At 28.4% G+C, this 18,050-nt stretch overlaps 3 protein-coding genes across 3 annotated transcripts in view; 2 read left to right on the forward strand and 1 right to left on the reverse strand.

Moving 5' to 3' along the window:
* The first annotated feature begins 39 nt into the window (after positions 1 to 39).
* LOC127283023 (interleukin enhancer-binding factor 2) lies at positions 40 to 4,013 on the forward strand. Its single transcript, XM_051307663.1, has 5 exons — positions 40 to 191; positions 2,247 to 2,551; positions 2,628 to 2,934; positions 3,113 to 3,370; positions 3,516 to 4,013. Exons 2-5 carry the CDS (start codon positions 2,252 to 2,254, stop codon positions 3,794 to 3,796), a joined length of 1,146 nt encoding a protein of 381 aa, XP_051163620.1. The 5' UTR covers positions 40 to 191; positions 2,247 to 2,251; the 3' UTR covers positions 3,797 to 4,013.
* Positions 4,014 to 4,184: 171 nt separating this feature from the next.
* On the reverse strand, positions 4,185 to 7,580 carry LOC127283024 (uncharacterized). Its single transcript, XM_051307664.1, has 3 exons — positions 7,124 to 7,580; positions 6,660 to 6,924; positions 4,185 to 4,851 (listed from the first exon to the last, which is right to left on the reverse strand). Exons 1-3 carry the CDS (start codon positions 7,246 to 7,248, stop codon positions 4,210 to 4,212), a joined length of 1,032 nt encoding a protein of 343 aa, XP_051163621.1. The 5' UTR covers positions 7,249 to 7,580; the 3' UTR covers positions 4,185 to 4,209.
* Positions 5,755 to 18,050, forward strand: part of LOC127283020 (RNA-binding protein Musashi homolog 2) — a 99,253-nt gene continuing 86,957 nt past the window's right edge. The window contains exons 1-2 of the mRNA XM_051307660.1: positions 5,755 to 6,349; positions 8,345 to 9,070. The gene's annotated coding sequence lies outside the window, so the exon portion shown is untranslated. The remainder of the gene's footprint in view (positions 6,350 to 8,344; positions 9,071 to 18,050) is intronic.

Raw genomic sequence — 18,050 nt, forward strand, 5'->3', positions numbered from 1 at the left:
AATCACTTTCTTTTTGATTATTGATCAAAAGATAGTAATTATTATTGATTTACGTAGTTTCCGGTCTAGTTGATGTCGATGTGTGACACATGCATTAGTGTGAGTGTGACATCCAAGTTCCTTGACCGGTGTTGGTTCATTTTGATATTTACCTTATTGATTTTATAGTAAAAACAATAAATAGAACTTTGGTAAGTAATTTATAATATTTAATTTTATTATTTTAAGTTTTAGAAATCATTAGATTCACAGTAATGTAAATAAAAGTCTCAAAATGTTCGTGATAAAAATGTTTGGTTAGGATCTCTTTAATTGACGCGTCCTATGGCGTTGCCTTTGAAAATAAATTTAGAAAATAAAATTCTTTTTTTAATACTACGTAAAAGAAATTGTTTTTATGGATAAAATAGATTCGATTTTAATGAATAGGATAAAAAAACTTTTGTTTATATTTTACATATGTTTATTTTACTAATAGATTTTTTTTAATATTTTATTGTGGGATAGAAAAAGGCTGCGTCTAGTAGTCCGTCTAGACGGATGAATTTAAATTGTCCGTCTATAGACGGATAATATAAATTGTCCGTCTAGTGCCAGTATTTACTGGCACAGTAGACGGATGAAATATTTTTTGTTAAAACTGTCCGTCTACCCGTATATATTTATATAAATATATACATACATATAAACATTCAGCGCGAAATTCAAACTCTTTAAAGTTTAAATCGAAATTTTTTTTCAAATGATATTACATACCATTAAATTTTGAAGTTATAAAGATGAAAAGTCATTTTTCTTAATTGACGTACTGATCGATTTTTTCAAAAAAACTACTTCCTTTTATGAAAATTTTAAGCCTAGTCTGATCGTGGGCAAACAATTTTTACAATATTTTCGTAATTTTTCAAAATTTTTTGAATATTTTAAAAATATTTTTGGTTTTTATACTACGTACTTTTATGTATTTTGATGCGCTGATTACGAAAATCTTAGTGACAATACCCGAAAATTTGATTTTTATGGTGAAAACCATAAAAAATGTCCTAAAGTTTATGGTTTTTTCCTTTATTGGGTAAAATATACAAAAAATTTAAAAAAATTCATAAGATATAAAAAAAGTATTTTAATAAGATCTATACCTTTTGTCGGGTAAGGATACTACTAAGATTTTCGTAATCAGCGAATCAAAATACCTAGTCTTAGTCCACGATCAGACTAGGCTTAAAATTTTCGTAAAAGGAAGTAATTTTTTTGAAAATTTTTGAAAAAAATCTATCACTACGTCAATTAAGAAAAATGACTTTTTATCTTTATAACTTCAAAATTTAATAGTAATATTATTTGAAAAAAATTTCCATTTTTTTTAAAGTACGTTTAAAAACATACATTTTGAAAAAAAACTTTTAAAATTGATGCATTTTTAAAGAAGTTATGAGCATTCAAAAATTAAAAGTCATGAAAATTCTGCAATTTTGAAAATTTCATAACTCAAAAATGGCTAGCTAAAAAAGATTTTTAAAAATATAAAAAAAAATTTTAAAAGCTTCTATAGATTTTGAATTACAAAATAAGAAAAAAATTTGGTTTTTTGTTTTAAGTCAAAAACTGAAAAAGATTTTCTACCGGCCTTACACTTCTGCATAAAAAAGGGTTTTTGTAGATCGACTGTCTTTGCCGCAATTTTAATTGTTTTACCTTATGAAAATAATTTTTTAATGTATTAAAATTAAATTTTAATATGTACTTAAAAATAATATATAATTGATTTTTTAATTCTGTTCTTGAAAAAAAATCTTAAAAATGGGTCTGATTTTCGGTCTTTACAGTGGTCTAACCCCTTAATATTTTAATTAGTAAAATATTCAATTTAATGTATATAGTTTTGATTTTTTATAATAAAATTACCTTTAACGGTTAGCAGTAACTGTTTCTTATGAATATTTCTTTTTTTATTTTGAATCCAATTGGATGAGTTTTTTACAGGCGCGTGGCAGGACCTTGTTAGTTGGATCGTGACTTATTATTAATAATTATTTTCTTAAGAGTAGACGGACAAATTTTAATCCATTTATTTCATCCGGATACTGTCTGATACTTTTAACAGTAATGCCAGTATAATAGACGGACAAAAATATTTATCCGTCTAGACGGACGACTAGCCACTTCGATAGAAAAAAGTAAAGATTTATACGTTTTATAATTATTTAACTAAATAATATTTTATATTAATTATTTAATATTTTCAGTCAAAATGGTAAGAGGCGGACGTGGTGGAATGATAAGAGGTGGACGAGGAGGAATGGGCCGTGGAATAGGTTTCCCAAGAAAACAATTTTTACCTCGTCATCCATTTGATCTTACTCTCTGCGAAGCAGCATTTAATCGTGTCAAACCTGCTCCAGATGAAGCAGATTTCACTTCGGCTCTTCTTAAAAAATCAACTGATATGAGCCCAACACAAAAAGAACAGACGTCAATTTTAAATCTTGTCACTAAATTGCAAAGTGTTTTAGATAATTTAATCGTTGCACCAGGCACTTTTGAAGCTTGTGTATGTTTTGATTTTTTGTTTTTTTTCTTTTTGGGGGAAAATTATTTTACATAATTATTAAACTTATATTTTACAGCAATTAGAGGAGGTGCGACAAGTTGGAAGTTTCAAAATGGGAACAATGATTAAAGGACACAATATAGCGGATATTGTTGTTATTCTAAAAACACTGCCAACAAAAACAGCTGTCGAAGCACTTGGAACCAAAGTTCAAGTTGATCTCAAAACTGGAAATCCAAAGGAAAATTTCCGATTAACACAAACCGAAAGGGGTTTTGATATTGCAACCAATGAAGCCACTGTTAGAGTATTGATCACAACTCTTCATCAAAATTTGAGAAAATTGGAATCTGATCAGCATCTTGATATTAAAATTTGCCAAGGTAAATTACGTTTTTCTTTTGGATAAAGATTTTTGTTTAATTGTCAATTTCGCAGTTATAGTTTAAAAAAAAAATATAATTTAATTCTCTAAAAGATGATAGAAAAAAAAAATTAAGAAACAAATATTATTATTAGTTGAATTAAAATTTTTAATTGAATAAACTTTTTTTTTATTAGGTCATTTGGCAGCTATCAGGCATTCTCGCTGGTTCGAAGAAAATGCTCATCATTCAAGTATCAAAGTTTTGATTCGTTTGCTAAGAGATTTACGATCACGATTCGAAGGTTTAGAACCTCTTTCACCGTGGATGTTAAATTTATTAGCCCATAATGCTATTATGAATAATCCCAGCAGACAGGCACTGCCAATTAATCAGGCTTATCGTCGAGTTCTTCAACTTCTTGCATCGGGTCTATTTCTACCAGGATCCGCTGGTAAGATTACTTTTATTATTTTTTTTTTTCGAAAACGTTTGAAAAATTTTTTTCAATCAACTTTTCAGTAAAATGGAGTTAAATTTTTAAATGGTAAAATTAAAAAAATTGAATTACATATAAACTTGCGTTTTTTTTCTAACAGGAATTTCCGATCCTTGCGAAGGAGGAAATATTCGAGTTCACACAGCAATGTCCCTTGAACAACAGGATCTCGTTTGTTTGACTGCTCAAACTCTTCTTCGTGTTCTTGCTCACGGTGGTTATCGACCATTGCTCGAAGGTTCAAATAAATTAGCCGTGGAAATGAGTGTTTGGGCTGGTGGCGTAGTTGCGAGTCCCCTTGAGAAAGCCTATGAACCACCAACAGAACAGGAACAACAAGAGGATATGGAGGAATCTAATGAGGAAATGATCACTGGATAAGAATGTTTAGTTCAATGTTCTTGGATTTCTGAATCATTAAAGAAATTAAATTCATATTTAATTTTACTTGTCAAAAAATAGAATATTCAGAATTTCGAGTACATTTAATAGTTTTTTTTTTATAAATGTATACTAAACGAGTGAATGATTTTGTGTCGTAAATCTTTATTATAAATTAGAATTCATTGACAAATAAATTTGACAGTGGCGTGATTGATATGTAAATTACTATTCTAATTTAAATTAACTTTGATAAATAATTGATTTCAGTGAACGTCTGATTATTGCAAGTATTTTTCTTGTAGAAATGATGTAGCTTTTTCATCAGTTCACAATTTTCAATAAATGTATTTAAAAAAAAAAAACAGAAAATGTACAAAAAAATATGTATAAAAAAATTATTCGTTTATTAATTATTGACAAGGATCAATTGCTGGACTGATGGAAACTTTGGCACAATTGACGCGTGCACTTCCTCCTGATTTTACTGGAACACGAAATAATTTGCCTTGTGGCATGCAAATGCAAACTTTATATTGACCATTAATGTCGCCACGATTTGGCAAATAAATTGGAACAATTGGAATGTTTTTCAAATCGAGAAAGAGACCATGCTTTGAATCAAGTATAATGTCGCCGTTTTTGCTTTCAAAAAAAATGTCATTGTTTGCAGTCCAAATAATATTTTTACTCTCAATTGTTGCACCTTCAGCACCGTTCAGTGTTATTTGTTGTGTTGATTTTATTCTAAGACTCTCATTCATAGGTGCAATTATTCTTTTTGTTTCTGCAACTTTCACGTCAATTCGTACAACTCCATCAGGAAGTCCAAAATTTGGGAAATTTGTTGAAAAATAAGGATTTCCCGTTCTCGGATCTTTTATTTCAAAAGATTGTACTCGGGACACTGAAGTGGCGTTTGGAAGAATTTGCATATTAGAAAGAAGTTTTCCTCGAATACGACTTGTCACGTCGATGCTGACTCCAGCATTATCTCCGGATATCTCGATTGGTTCGTCTCCGTAGCCTTCGCAAATTCCACGCTCTAAACAAACCTGAAAATTTTCGATATTTAAAACAATTAAATTATTAATTAAATATTAAAATAATTAACCAATAATGATAATAAATCATTAATAATATTAAAAAGTTAATCATAAATCAAAGACAATTATAAATTTATATTTTAATTATGACAAAAATTGGAAATGTTAATTTAATTAATTAATTGTAAATTTATAATTTACAATTGTTCAAATTTATTCAGATTGGGTAGATTTTTATAAAACTAATTAAAATTTTCACACATAAAATTAAAAACAATTTTAAATCAAATTTTAATTGTAAATCAATAATAATTCTGGACAAATTTCTATATTAGTTTTTGATTTATCAAAATTCGTATCGTATTTATAATAATCAAAGAATCATTTAGAATGATGATTTATATAAAAAATGATTCTTGAATTCTCATTAATTTTATTATAAAAAGAATATTGATATATTAATTAAATTGTTAATTAGATTTTTTAAATTAAAAAAAAACGAAATTAATCTAACCTCAAATTTTTGTCTTTTTTAATTCTGATAATTAGCATTAAATTAAAGGAAAGGTGAATAAAAATTTATTCATAAATATTTATATCTTTAATTACATCAAGTAATCGAGGTAAAATAATCATTATTTTAAATATTTTAATAAAATAAAATAATTAATATAACAATTAATTGGTCAAAAAGTACAACGCTAGTCAAAATCAAAACCATTTTCAAAGAAGTAATATTTATTTTTAGCTAATAAAATTAATATTCATGGGATAAAATTGTGCATTTGTGTATTATATTATCAATATTATGTTTTAAATACAAAACAAAGTCATATTTATTTATTTTAAAAAAAAATTAGTTGTTAATAACTGTACTCGTTTGACTAATTTATAAGGGTAGTTAGTGTCGTTTGAACAGTTAGAGGGTGAGGACGTACGCCGGTCGCTCCTTAAAAATATCGTTAATTTACGAGTTTTATGCAAATTCTATTAAGTTTTCGTAATTCTAAAGTGATAATATCTTATTTCGGGTAAAATTTAATATAAATCTCGCCGATTTAAGTGGAAATAGTTGAGAAAAAAAAGTTAACCAAAAAGTGGGGTTATGTGTGAAGTGCTCAATTTTGGCGCGTATATCAGGGGTGGTGGCGCCAGTAGTTATTCAAATCAAGTCCTTTACGTTATGTTAACGTTAATTACGTATGCTTTCGCGGTTTAAAATCAAATAAACACAATAATAAAAATTCTATAGTTATTAAATAATTAAATTCTTCAAAGTTATGAGTTTTCGTACATATTTAGAGGTTAAATATTTTTAATTTTGAAAGTTTCACATACATTTTTCCGATTTTTTTTTCAGTTATTAGTATAAAATAGTGTTTATTTTTTGAAAGAGATTCCAGTTTTCAGGTTATCATTTTTAACGAGAATAGAATTTAGTGATTATATTTGAAATTTTTTTTTAATGGACGGATATGCATCAACTCTAATTTAATTTTGAAAAATGGTAAGTCAATCAACAAATTTAATTTATTTTTGATATTTTTTTTTACTATTTATAAAGAATTGCGTATATTATTTTTATGTTTACTGTTTTTATTATATTTATTTTTAATTGTGGGTATTGCATAATTTTTTTTTATTTAATCATTATTTTATTATTATTATTATTATATTATGATTATTTTTAGAATTTTTGTTTTATAAAGCAATTATTGAACAATTTAATAATTGTGTATGCGAATAAGTAAGAAAAATAATTGAAACATAAAATTTTGTAAATTGAGAGAATTATATATATATTTTTTTTAACTTACTCGATCCAAATCCGTATTTCCGTAAAATTTCACCAAATTTTCATCGGGAATAATTTCTAAAGCTTCCATTCCTTGGCTCACACGAAGTACAAAAATTATTGTCGTACTTAAAAGTAAATTACAAAATCCAATGATCCCTAAGATCAATGTGAACATCCATAAACAATGATTCTCTTCTTTTCCCTCATTTTCATGATGATTTTTCATCTCATATGAATGTTGTCGCCATCGTTCACGTCGATTTGATGACGATAAAAATACTTCCCTTAAATTAAAAATTATTTTATTATTTATTATTATTATTTTATTTATTTTATTATTATTATTATTATTATTATTATTATTATTATTATTTGTTTTTTAATCAAATTTTAATTGTCTTTACATATTCGAAACTTTAAAAACAAATTAATAATTATATTATTTAAAAAATTTAATTGAAAATAAAAATGAATAATTCTTACCTTGTAGAACTTGGTTCTTTGGATATTTCTCGTTTTTTAAGTAAAGGTCCTTCGCTATTTGATAAATTGTCCTCTGCTTTGGACATTGATGGCGAGCCATTATCCTCATTAACTTGATGATCCATACTAGGTTAAAACGAGGGTATAAAAGCTCTGGTAGATCTCTCGCTAAGAGATCTTCCAAGAATAGACACCTCGTTTCGTCTAGCCTTTTCTTATCAATATAGAAACATCGACTCTGTTTCTAGGTTACTTTAACGACACTTTTTGTTCCTTTTCTCTGCTTCTAATTGGCCAATTTATAGTATATAAACGCACTTTCGTCCGTCTGATGTTGATAGTCGAAAATACTCGATGACCAAAAATAATAATAGCTGATGGTTAAGAGTAAAAAGCAAGTTGACCGGCTCTCGTTTGTTGGCGCAAGCGCTCGTCTTTTAGATCAATGCTCCACAGTAGGAGGAACGCATGTATACATATATATATGTGTGTGTAAATATGTTGAGAATGGTATAAATTCACATACTTACATCAACTTAAAATTCACACGAAAAACATCTGTAAATATTTACTTATGGTCACTTTCAAAGTACTCGATTATACATTTCTCATTATGCAGTTGTCGACTTGATTATAATTATAATTGACCTTTAACAGAATTCTTTTATTATAATAATAATTAATTATAAAAATAGCTAATAATAATAATAATAATAATAATAATAATAATAATAATAATAATAATAATGGTAACAATAATAATAATTATTATTTTATTAATTCATTTTCTACAAAGATTAAAAAAAAAATGGCAAAAGTTTATTCATTTCTTTTTATTAATGTAACATTTTTTTAAAATTATGTATAATGTTTACGTATATACTTTATTCTTCATTATTTTGCATAATACACATTTCTTACTAAAATATAAAACAAATTTATGCATCCTATATGGGAAAAGTTCATAATATTTATGGTTGAAATAAAAAATTATACACAATTAAAAAGAGATAAAAATACATCATTTAAAAAAAAAAATGAAAATAAATACAATTATCTGTAAAACAAAAAATAAATATAAAAACATGGTATTTTTAGTAAATAGTAAATATAAATAAAATATTATTAAACATTATTTATAGGAATAAATAAATTTTTTTTTAACTTTGCGAAATTGGAAAATATAATTTTTTTTAACGAATCGACATTTTTGTTTTGCAGAGAGAAACATCCTGGATCATAAAGAGACAATGTATCCAGTGAAGGGATGCAAAGCTTTGGTTTGTTATCGTCGTCTCAACTTCCGGTTATGCCGTCATACTATAACATTTTCCCTGGTGATGCAATGTGAGTGACAGGTATTCAATCCTCGCGTTAGTTTATCCATCGAGACGTAGCAGCATCAGTGATAGTAAAAACGAAAAAGCTTTTTCGAAAGTCAGTTAAAAAAGGAGAGAGTGAGAGCTTTTTTCCTAAAAGTTCCTTTAATCATCGACTGTTGGCGCCACCTTCGAATAAAGTTAAGGGTTAGCGGAAGTGCGAGGTTACCGCGGTTACCGTTCAGTGTCCAGTGTGGTGACTACCAGTGCCGTCATCGTCAGTATCAACACATACACATATATATATATGAGAATTTGTCTTAGAACCTAACCTTTTTCTAATATTTATGACCATTCATAAAGATATTGTGCCGGTTAATGTTTTTTTTTCTAAATTATCAATATAAAAGTGGTGAATTAATTATTTCGCGGGAGAGAATCAATGATTTGTGTTATATTGAGAACAGTAGTGAGTGCATACAGTGACCTTTCTGTGGACAATTGATCAAACCTCAGTCGTTATATATATATAAATATATATATATATATATATTGACGTGTGGGAAGTGAAGAAACTGGAATTTCAGAAAGCTGAGGAGAACCACGAGATTGTCACGAGGAGAAAAAGGTAAACTAGGTTAGAATACGTATATAATACATATATATCGATATGCCTGAGGGTAAATTTTAAGTTGTACTAGATTTTTCAATTTTCTCTTCAAAATTTGTGTGTCTCTCACTTTATTTTTTTGTTTTCTTTCTCTTTTTCCCCGAGATAAAAATAACGCGTCTCAATTGTCATTGTCAAATATTTGACGATCATTGACAAGGACGCCGGTTGTTGGACTTTTCTTTAGATAATAACTTTCCGACGAGATCTCTCTCTTCAGGGATAAAAGTCAATTTTTAGTCGGACGTGATTTGTTTCCATGTTCGTTTCATATTTTCGTGTTTTGTTTGAATAAAATGGATTTTAACAATGGAGTGAAATATTATTAAATTGTTTCAGTCTTGTTTAACAATTGTTTTCATATTAATTGGCTTTGAATTTACAATTGTTTCACTTTTTTTTGGGGGGGTAATTGCTAACTTAACCTGTTGTAATAGGGAAATGTTTCGTTTATCTTTTTCGATGAAAATAATATTTTTTTTTTATAACTAATTTTTGGTTGAATTTATAATTTTTTAGTTGTAATAATTCTTCTTTGGAGTTGAAAATAATTTGACTAAATCTTTAAGAATAATTAATTTATAATCTTCTATGTACATATAATAACGACTATTGGAAAATTAATCAAATTTCGATTCGAATCTATTGGCTTACTCTTATCGGTTGTCTATTAGGTTGGGTATAGGACTGGATAAAATTAGATTTTTAATTCAATAAAGGTTTTGCTATTGGAAAAAAAAAAGTTTTATTAAAAATTTGTAAATTTAATAATTTTATTGAAAATGTTATTAAATAATTTATTATTTATTTAAAATTAAAAATTAAAGAAAGGGGGTTTTTTTTCTGGCGAAAATTAATTGAGAATTTATTGAATTTCAATAACGATTTTAGTATAATCATTGTTTCGAAAAAGTATTTATTTTAACTAAAATTCTAAATAGACAGATTGCGTGAGAGTTGAACGAAGAGTAATTGACACAGTTAAAATTCTTCCCTGTGGATCAGTTATCTTGACAATCGTGGCAGACGGTCGACGACGTAAATCGAATAATAAAAGCGAAACGTGATTTTCAATAGAAGCTTTAATATCGGTTTCTGATAGTAATTGAATCTCGTCTCAAATGTTCAACAATAAAACAGCAAAATCATTACATTTCACAAATTAAAATATCGTTTTCATGCGGAGGATTTTTTTCGATTAACTTGTTTCTTACTCTTCAAATTTGAATTAGTGAAAAATGAGCAACTAATTCACATTAGTAAGAATTTTTACTAATTTTTAGTAAAATATTACTATTTGAATTAGTAGTTTAAAATTTTTTTTTACTAAAGTTTTAGTAAAAAGTGACTAAAGATTAGTTAAAATTCTTACTAATTTAAATTAGTGACTTACTTTTCACTAATTCAAATTTAGAGAGCATTGTGTTTTGGAGCAATATTATTTATTTTATCACATTTATAACTGGTTGCAAATTTTTTTTCTTCTTTCAAAAAAAAAAATATATATTTCTGAGATGCAACGAAATGTTTCATATATGAAGTGAATTCCAAGTCCAAATTCAAAATTTACATATTTAACTGTAGGAAGACTGAACAAAAGAGGGGGGCGGAAAAAGAGTGAGAAGAAACTTAAACCACGCGAACAAGGTACTTTTCTCCATGGGGTATAACTGTAGCTTCTCTTCCTCGACCTGGTTATATATTATATATTTTCCAGAGCCGACTCTTGCACGCCAGTTTTCTACATATATATATAGTTCCGGATTATTCCGCATAGGCAAACTATATATGTAAATGTTGAGAATACAAGATATTGTAGCTATAGGGAAAACTTTTGAGCATTTCCAGATTTTACGCGCGTATAGGTCAATAAGAGAAATAAATAATGTTGAGCTAAAAACTTTTAATCGGTTTTTCTTGTGAAAAATGTTGTTCATTTGTGTGGAGAATTTCAATAATGAATGCATGAGGCTTTTTTTTCAAGAAAATTGTAAAATTTCAAGTTGTCAAAGGAAAACCCCTTTCTTCCAACACGTAATAGTAATTATTTTTTGTTTCCTCACTTTTATCTTTTCACGAATGCAACTTCTGGACACGAGTAAAATTATTCACAAGCTAATTTTGCATTAGGTATGCGTAACGCGCTGTGTAAGAAAGTCTACACGGTATCAAAACGTGTATAGAGAGATGCGGTCTCTTGGGTCAAGGTAGAACTTTAGGGGATGAATTTAATTTTCCATTATTTTATCTCGTTAGACTTGTGAGTTACGAGGCAAACATATTGACTTAATGGCATCTACATATACTCTTTGCCATATATGTTTTAATAAAAATATTTTTTAAATTAGTAATAGTCAATTAAATAGTAATTAAAAATTCTTCTTTATCAGAAACATAATCGACGCTCGAAAATTATTATTCACATGATCAAAAATGTTAAATTTTTTTTTTTTAAAGATTTTCGGTTCAAATAATGCCTTGAGAAATAATTTTTAAGTTATTATGTGAACTCAAAATTTTTTTAAAATTTTGATATTTTTGGTCCCGTGAAAAATAATTTTCGACACTTAGCGATCGACGCCAAACTTCATAAACGTATAATATTTTGTATATTGGGTAATTTTAGTTTTTTATAATATGTTGCAAAAATATATGAAAAGGTGAAATGTTTGGATGGATGAGCGAGAAGAAGAGAGAGATGAGCAGGGCTTGTTTAATCGAACGATACTGCCCGACTCTCGTGACTCGTCTGGGTTGATGAAGAATCATTGAGCGCTCGAGTGGTCAAAGCTCGAACGCTAGCCTTGCGTTGGTATGACGTTGTTCTTCTCATCTCCGATTGGCTCTCATCTCTGTCAAGCCTCAATGAACGAGCTGCCCCATAATTATAAAAAAAAGGAACAAAAAAAAAAAACAAGCGGCTTAGGTTTTCAGATTTTATACACTCTGTATATATATTCTTTTAAAATTTTTCCAATCGTATTTCTTAAAACGCACGCCATTTGGACGACGCGCGACACCTCGCTTTCAAGGAATTATAATCTCATTTAGAGAGAGGCAAATAAGCGAGTTGCGAAACTTTATTTAGTTACTTTTTTTTTTAGCGTTTATCGAATTTGCTTAACTTCATTTTGTTGGCCTACAATTCCAGAAAACTTTTCTCAGTTAAAAATTAGTTTATACTCTCTCTCTCTCACTCTCTCGACTTTAAATTAATGAAAGCGAACTTTCATCATTTTAATTGGCAGTTTATTCTATCTATACATAATTTTGTATAGAAACTAGTTTAAACTCAGTTGAAATTTCAGAATTTGTGTTTTGTCTCGCACACGGTGTTAGGTTAGAAGAGAGTTTGGTGTGAAATACAAAAGTTGTTAACGAACAATCCAGTTTTAGTCACGTTCATATACGAACTACTCTCTCTTGATTATTATTAATGGTGCATTTTTGTGTTTTTTTTTAAAAAATGTTTTTAAAAATTCTAATGGAGTTATAATAAATTTATTGTTACAATTTTTCAATGTCTAAAAATAGAATTTTTTTTTCATTTTCAAAAATGAAACTTACTTTTATTATTAAAGACATATATTCTATTGTGTAAAAAGTAATAGATTTAAAATATTGCATTTTTGTTAACTATTTTTGGAAATGATTGAATGAAACGAAAATGCATCATATGTTCTTTTATTTGATTTTGAAATGCAATTCAGAATTCGCGCGCGTGATTTCAAGTTTGGATTGAATTGTGAATTGTTGATGACATGATGCCAATTAAGTGCTTGACATAGAGATTTAAATTATAACGTTACTATTTCCCAGTTGGGCATTTAAATGACGGCACGATTATATATACATAGACGCAGGGTTATCTCTTGTTGGATTTTTCAGTTATAATACCCCTCTGCTCGCGTTAATATGCGAGATCTTTTATTCTGAAATAAAAATAAAAAAAAAAAAAAAAATAGATAAAATAATACTAAATGAATTGACTCGCGAATATAAAAAGGGAATGAGAGATAAAATAAAGAGCATTTTAATTCTGTTAATTAAAAAACGAATTTTTATGAAAAAAAAAGCATTAAGTGGAATTTTTAGAGATTACATTGGTCAAAATATATTTCAAAAGATGACTTTTTTTTGCGGGGTATTAATTTCTGTTCGCATTTATTTGTCTAGAAGTTAGAATTATGGAATAAGCATTATCCAGACATGTAAGTAACGAGGGTAGAATGAATGTCAAGAATTACGGAATGCAATTAAGCTGATGTCAAGTTAGACGATGCATACTGTCAAATTACAAGTTTTCACAAGGTCCCATAGTTCGTCATACTGATTTATTAGCCAGAAATATATATATATAAGAACGCGGACTCTCTCGCATAAAGAGAGAGAGAGGGAGATCGCATCTTTCATGAGCTTTTTTTCTTTTCCCAAAAGATTCTTCTTCACTCGAACGTTAATAATTCATCCAAGATGCTTTTCCAAAGCCTCTTAAAATGTTTTTGGTCTTTGATTTTCCATGCGACAGGAAATTTTAAATCGTCGAAGCGTAATTAATTTCTTACTATATATTTAATGAGGGTCCTGATAGATTTTATGTCTAGATAAAATTGTTTATGTTTTTTTAAGACGAAAATTAATTATCCACATCGGTTTTTTTTTCTGAATTAGTACATAACTAAAGAAAATTCTGTTAAAAGCAATATTTTTAGTTATATTTTTAGTAGCTAAAAGGAATTACTTCTAGACATGTGTAAATGGAAAATTCAAATCTTATTTTTCGATTTTATTTTTAATACGCGAACGCGAAAAAGAGAATGAAAAGGGAAACCATTATATCGCCCCTCAAACTCTTTCAAAACAATAGAGGACTATATAAGTATCTCCTAAGCGGTGCAAAAACAGTCTCTATGCGAAATGCATTAATTTTCAAACTTTTATTTTTCTACATTTTTGCGAAAATGGCACGAAACAGAAAATCGTGTTGAAAATGGTATACTATAATAATTGTTAGAAAATGGATATATAAATGCAGAGAAAGATTGCATTTTGCAATAATGTAAAAAAGCGTATTGAAAATTGTTTTGAAATACAGCATATCAATGTTTACATAATCAATTATTAATTTTAAATAAATATTATTTTTTAATAAAAAAATATTTAAAATTAAATTTTGAATTAGAAAATATCAAACTTTAATAAAAGTGTTTTTTCTTGCCATTTTGATAATATAACCGCGCGTCTAGTAATTTTCTTCAAATACAAAACTCCGTTGTTCATTTGTATACCCATCTTTTTAACTTTCCTTTCTCTTTGTCTTGTCTTTTGTGGCTTTCTTTTTCTTCCCAATAATTTTCCATTGTTGAATCACAGGTGCATTTTCTTCTATAAAGATTTTTTTTATTTACCTTCTTTTAAATTTCATTATTAATCATTTTTTTTTTTTTTTAAATAAAAATTTTAAATACATTTTGGAATAAATATGACGTAAGAGAGCTTTTATCATTTATTTGGAATTAAAAAGGGCGCTGTTGTAACTTTTGTTCTTTGTCTTCCATATATGAGTTCGCATCATGAACACATAGAAATTGTAGAATGCCTCTTAGAAATCAGACAGGCAGACAAAATAGTAAATATGGAGAAGCAGATTGAGTTTCGTAGGCGCAACATGCGACAAGACAGGGAGTCAAGGCGAAAGTATGGAGTCAGCAAGACAATGCTCCAGACAGTTGAGATCGTACAATAAGAATCCCTTTTGAATATGCATATCATCTGTTATATTAAAAATAGTTATATTTAAAAATTTTAAACTTTAATATTTAAATCTAATATTTAAATCTTTATATTTAATTCTTAATATTTAAATCATATTTAAATGTTTCAAGTTTTTAAATTTAAAAAAACTAGAATTTCTTTTCAACATGTTTCTGCTACTGTTATATAAGAATGTAAATTATAATCATAAAACCCTGATATTCAGAAAAATTTTTCTGTTGCGGATTTCTACTTGAAAGTTTGATGTCGCGAAGGAGGCGAGGAATTTTTTTTTTAAAGAAAACTTTCCTCGATACACACTCTTTCTCTCTCTCTCTCTCCCTTCAGAGGAGGGACGTGAACGAAATTATCGAGTTACGTACTTGAGAGGGCTAGTTTTTTCCTCAGTCTCTCTTTGTTTTCAAGCCAGACGCAACATACCCCATACTTTCGTTATATTTTCTTCGTTCTCTCAATTTCCTCTCTCTTCTTCCCTTCTTTCCGTTCTGTGACGACTTGTGCATTTTTATGCATTATTAGTGCGCTTCGAATAACAGGTGTTACGGATAGTTATTTGCGTGCACTCGTGCTCAAGTGAAATATATTTGATGGTCTCTTGAAATAAGAAACGCATTTCAAAAGCTTGCGACAGTTACATTAGAATATTTCCTTTTTCTGACTCTCTAAATTTGAATCAGTAGAAATTTTACTAATTCAATCAGTACTTTTCATTTTAACTGAAGTTTCAGTAATTTTTTGAAATTTACACACGAAAAAAAAGTAGAATTTTTACCCCAAAATCGGTATAAAAATTATCTGCAACAAATTTTATCCTAGTTGAGGGCGCCACTGTCTATGTGAAGTAGCATTGGTGAAAATTACCCGCAACAAAATTTACCCAGCGTTTTTTCTGTGTAAAGAATTTCAAGAATAAGTTATCAAATATACCCAGAAAAATGTTTCTTTGAATCAAATAAATTTTGTTTATAGAAAATTTTTCTTTTACCTTATTATAAAAAAAATTCTTTAATTCAAAGAAACATTTTTCTGGATATATGTTTTATATCAGGTTACTTGCAGTTTTTTGATTTATCAAACATTTGCCCACATGAATATTTATTATTCTTTTATTATTTCGAATTTTTAACTAAATTTTTTAAAGTCAAGTTAATATTAAAATGTAAAGTTTTTTTTTTATTTTTTCTGTGTTAACAGAATTTCCATAAAACACTATAGAAAAAAATTCTATAAATTCTATTTAGTACACTTTGTGGTTGATTCGACAAAAAATATATGAATTTTCAAACACTGTAAATTTATACTCATGATTAGTAGGGAATATTCATATATATCAAAATCGAATACGTGTGATTGGAAGTTTGAATAAATTTTTTTTTCACTTCCTATATGTATTCGCGCAAATGTAGCGAAAATGAATGAAATTATAAAATTGCGATATTTTTTTGTGAAGAGGTTTGAATTTTTTTTTTACAAGAGAAGAATATATTGGCAATGGAAGTATGTATCTTTTGTGTATAATAGTTGGGTGGGAAACATATAGGGGCCGCCGGATGCCATCCAGTAGCGAGTTCGGCTCGAATATTTCATAATTAACGTAATATTTTATCGTCCTTTCTCAGCAAAAGCCATCTGCCGTCAAAACCACTTTCATGAACATTCCAGTCTTGACGGTTTTCATAATATGCTAAAAACAAATTAACGAGAAAATTGCAAAAATTGCTTGATATAAAAAAAAAAAAAAAAGAACACTGAACTCTCTCTGGTCTCGTATAGCGATGGTATTTAATCGAGAATAGATTTTGCAATTCGTTTTCGATTCTATCGAGAAAAAAAGTTTTTGTTGATTTAAAGAAATTGTTATCATTAAATATTTATTTGTTTTAAATAAAATTTTGTTTTCTCTAAATGACACGATTTTAGTTTCTTAGTTTAGTTTTTCTAATTAGAATATTGTTCTATTCTAATAAACTTTGCAGTAGAAAGTGCGCGCAGTTTCGCTAATGGCAAAAAGTCGCGTTTAACCATGAAAATGACCTTTCAATAAATATATATAACTATATAGAGCGAAAATAGACAATTGCCGCGCTAATTTAATTTACCGATAAAAGACATTGAGTATATGGTCGTCGTTGCAAGGGGGACATACTGTAATTCAGAAAGCCCTCTTCTTTTGTCACGTCTATCGCCGCCCCTTTCGTGTTTCATGTCGTCCGATAATAAAAAAAAAAAAGTCATGAACTTTCTTCCAGCATGTCGTCAGTGTATGGTTGTGGGTCCACTGGTTCTGTCAGGACGGTAATTGTTTTTGGTTGTGATTTATTATACTCGGTTTTGTGAGCACGCGAAAGATTTTATAAAGTAATGTGTGTATAGATGTGTCGACGGTAAAGATAGCGATATAGTCATTTTATCAATGTCTAATTCAATGTTATTAATTATCTGAAAACTATTATTTTGTTTTTCTTTTGATTTGTTTTTTTCGACATATATATATAAAAGATTCCTCTCTTTAATTACTTGATGGAAAACGTTAATAATTATCTCTTTTTCTCTCTCGCGAGAAAGAGAGCTTAATTAGTGTTGCTTCCCTCTTTGTGTAACAAATTTTTGTTGTACCTATATAGAGGGATTTTTTTTATATATATGCTGAGAGGGAGAAATTTCATTGGTGGAAGCGCGACTGCAGAGTCTCTCTAACGAGACTATAATCGATGATTTACCATCCTGCGGCTTAATCACGCGTACCAGAGATAAGCCAGCTAGCTCGCTTTCTTATCGCGTTGAAAGGACAAAATCTTCCAACATCATCCCGAGAGCGTCCTTCCGCTCCAGTGAATTTTCCCCCTTCCATTCTTCTTTCACTTCTCATCTGGCCGGTTGTAATCGACCCGCAGAAAAGGTGGGTATGTTGATATACTCTCTCTATCTCTCTCTCTCTCTCTCTCTCCATGGTTTTACTATATATTTGTACGTTTACGCAACGTTCCCCACGAACAATGTGCATTCATGGCGCCTACGTTCGCGTCTATAAATGCAACGATTATTATATAGTGAATGGGACTTTTTGTGTGTGCGTATGTCTTTCCGGTTTAATATCTCATTCTTTGATTTATGTTTCACATTATCACATCAGTGATAATTTTTTTTTTTTTTTTTCATTAAA

Source organism: Leptopilina boulardi, unplaced genomic scaffold (genome assembly GCF_019393585.1).
Source record: "Leptopilina boulardi isolate dan_hultmark-lab unplaced genomic scaffold, ZJU_Lbou_2.1 LbouV2_305, whole genome shotgun sequence".
Classification (NCBI taxonomy): Eukaryota; Metazoa; Arthropoda; class Insecta; order Hymenoptera; family Figitidae; genus Leptopilina; species Leptopilina boulardi.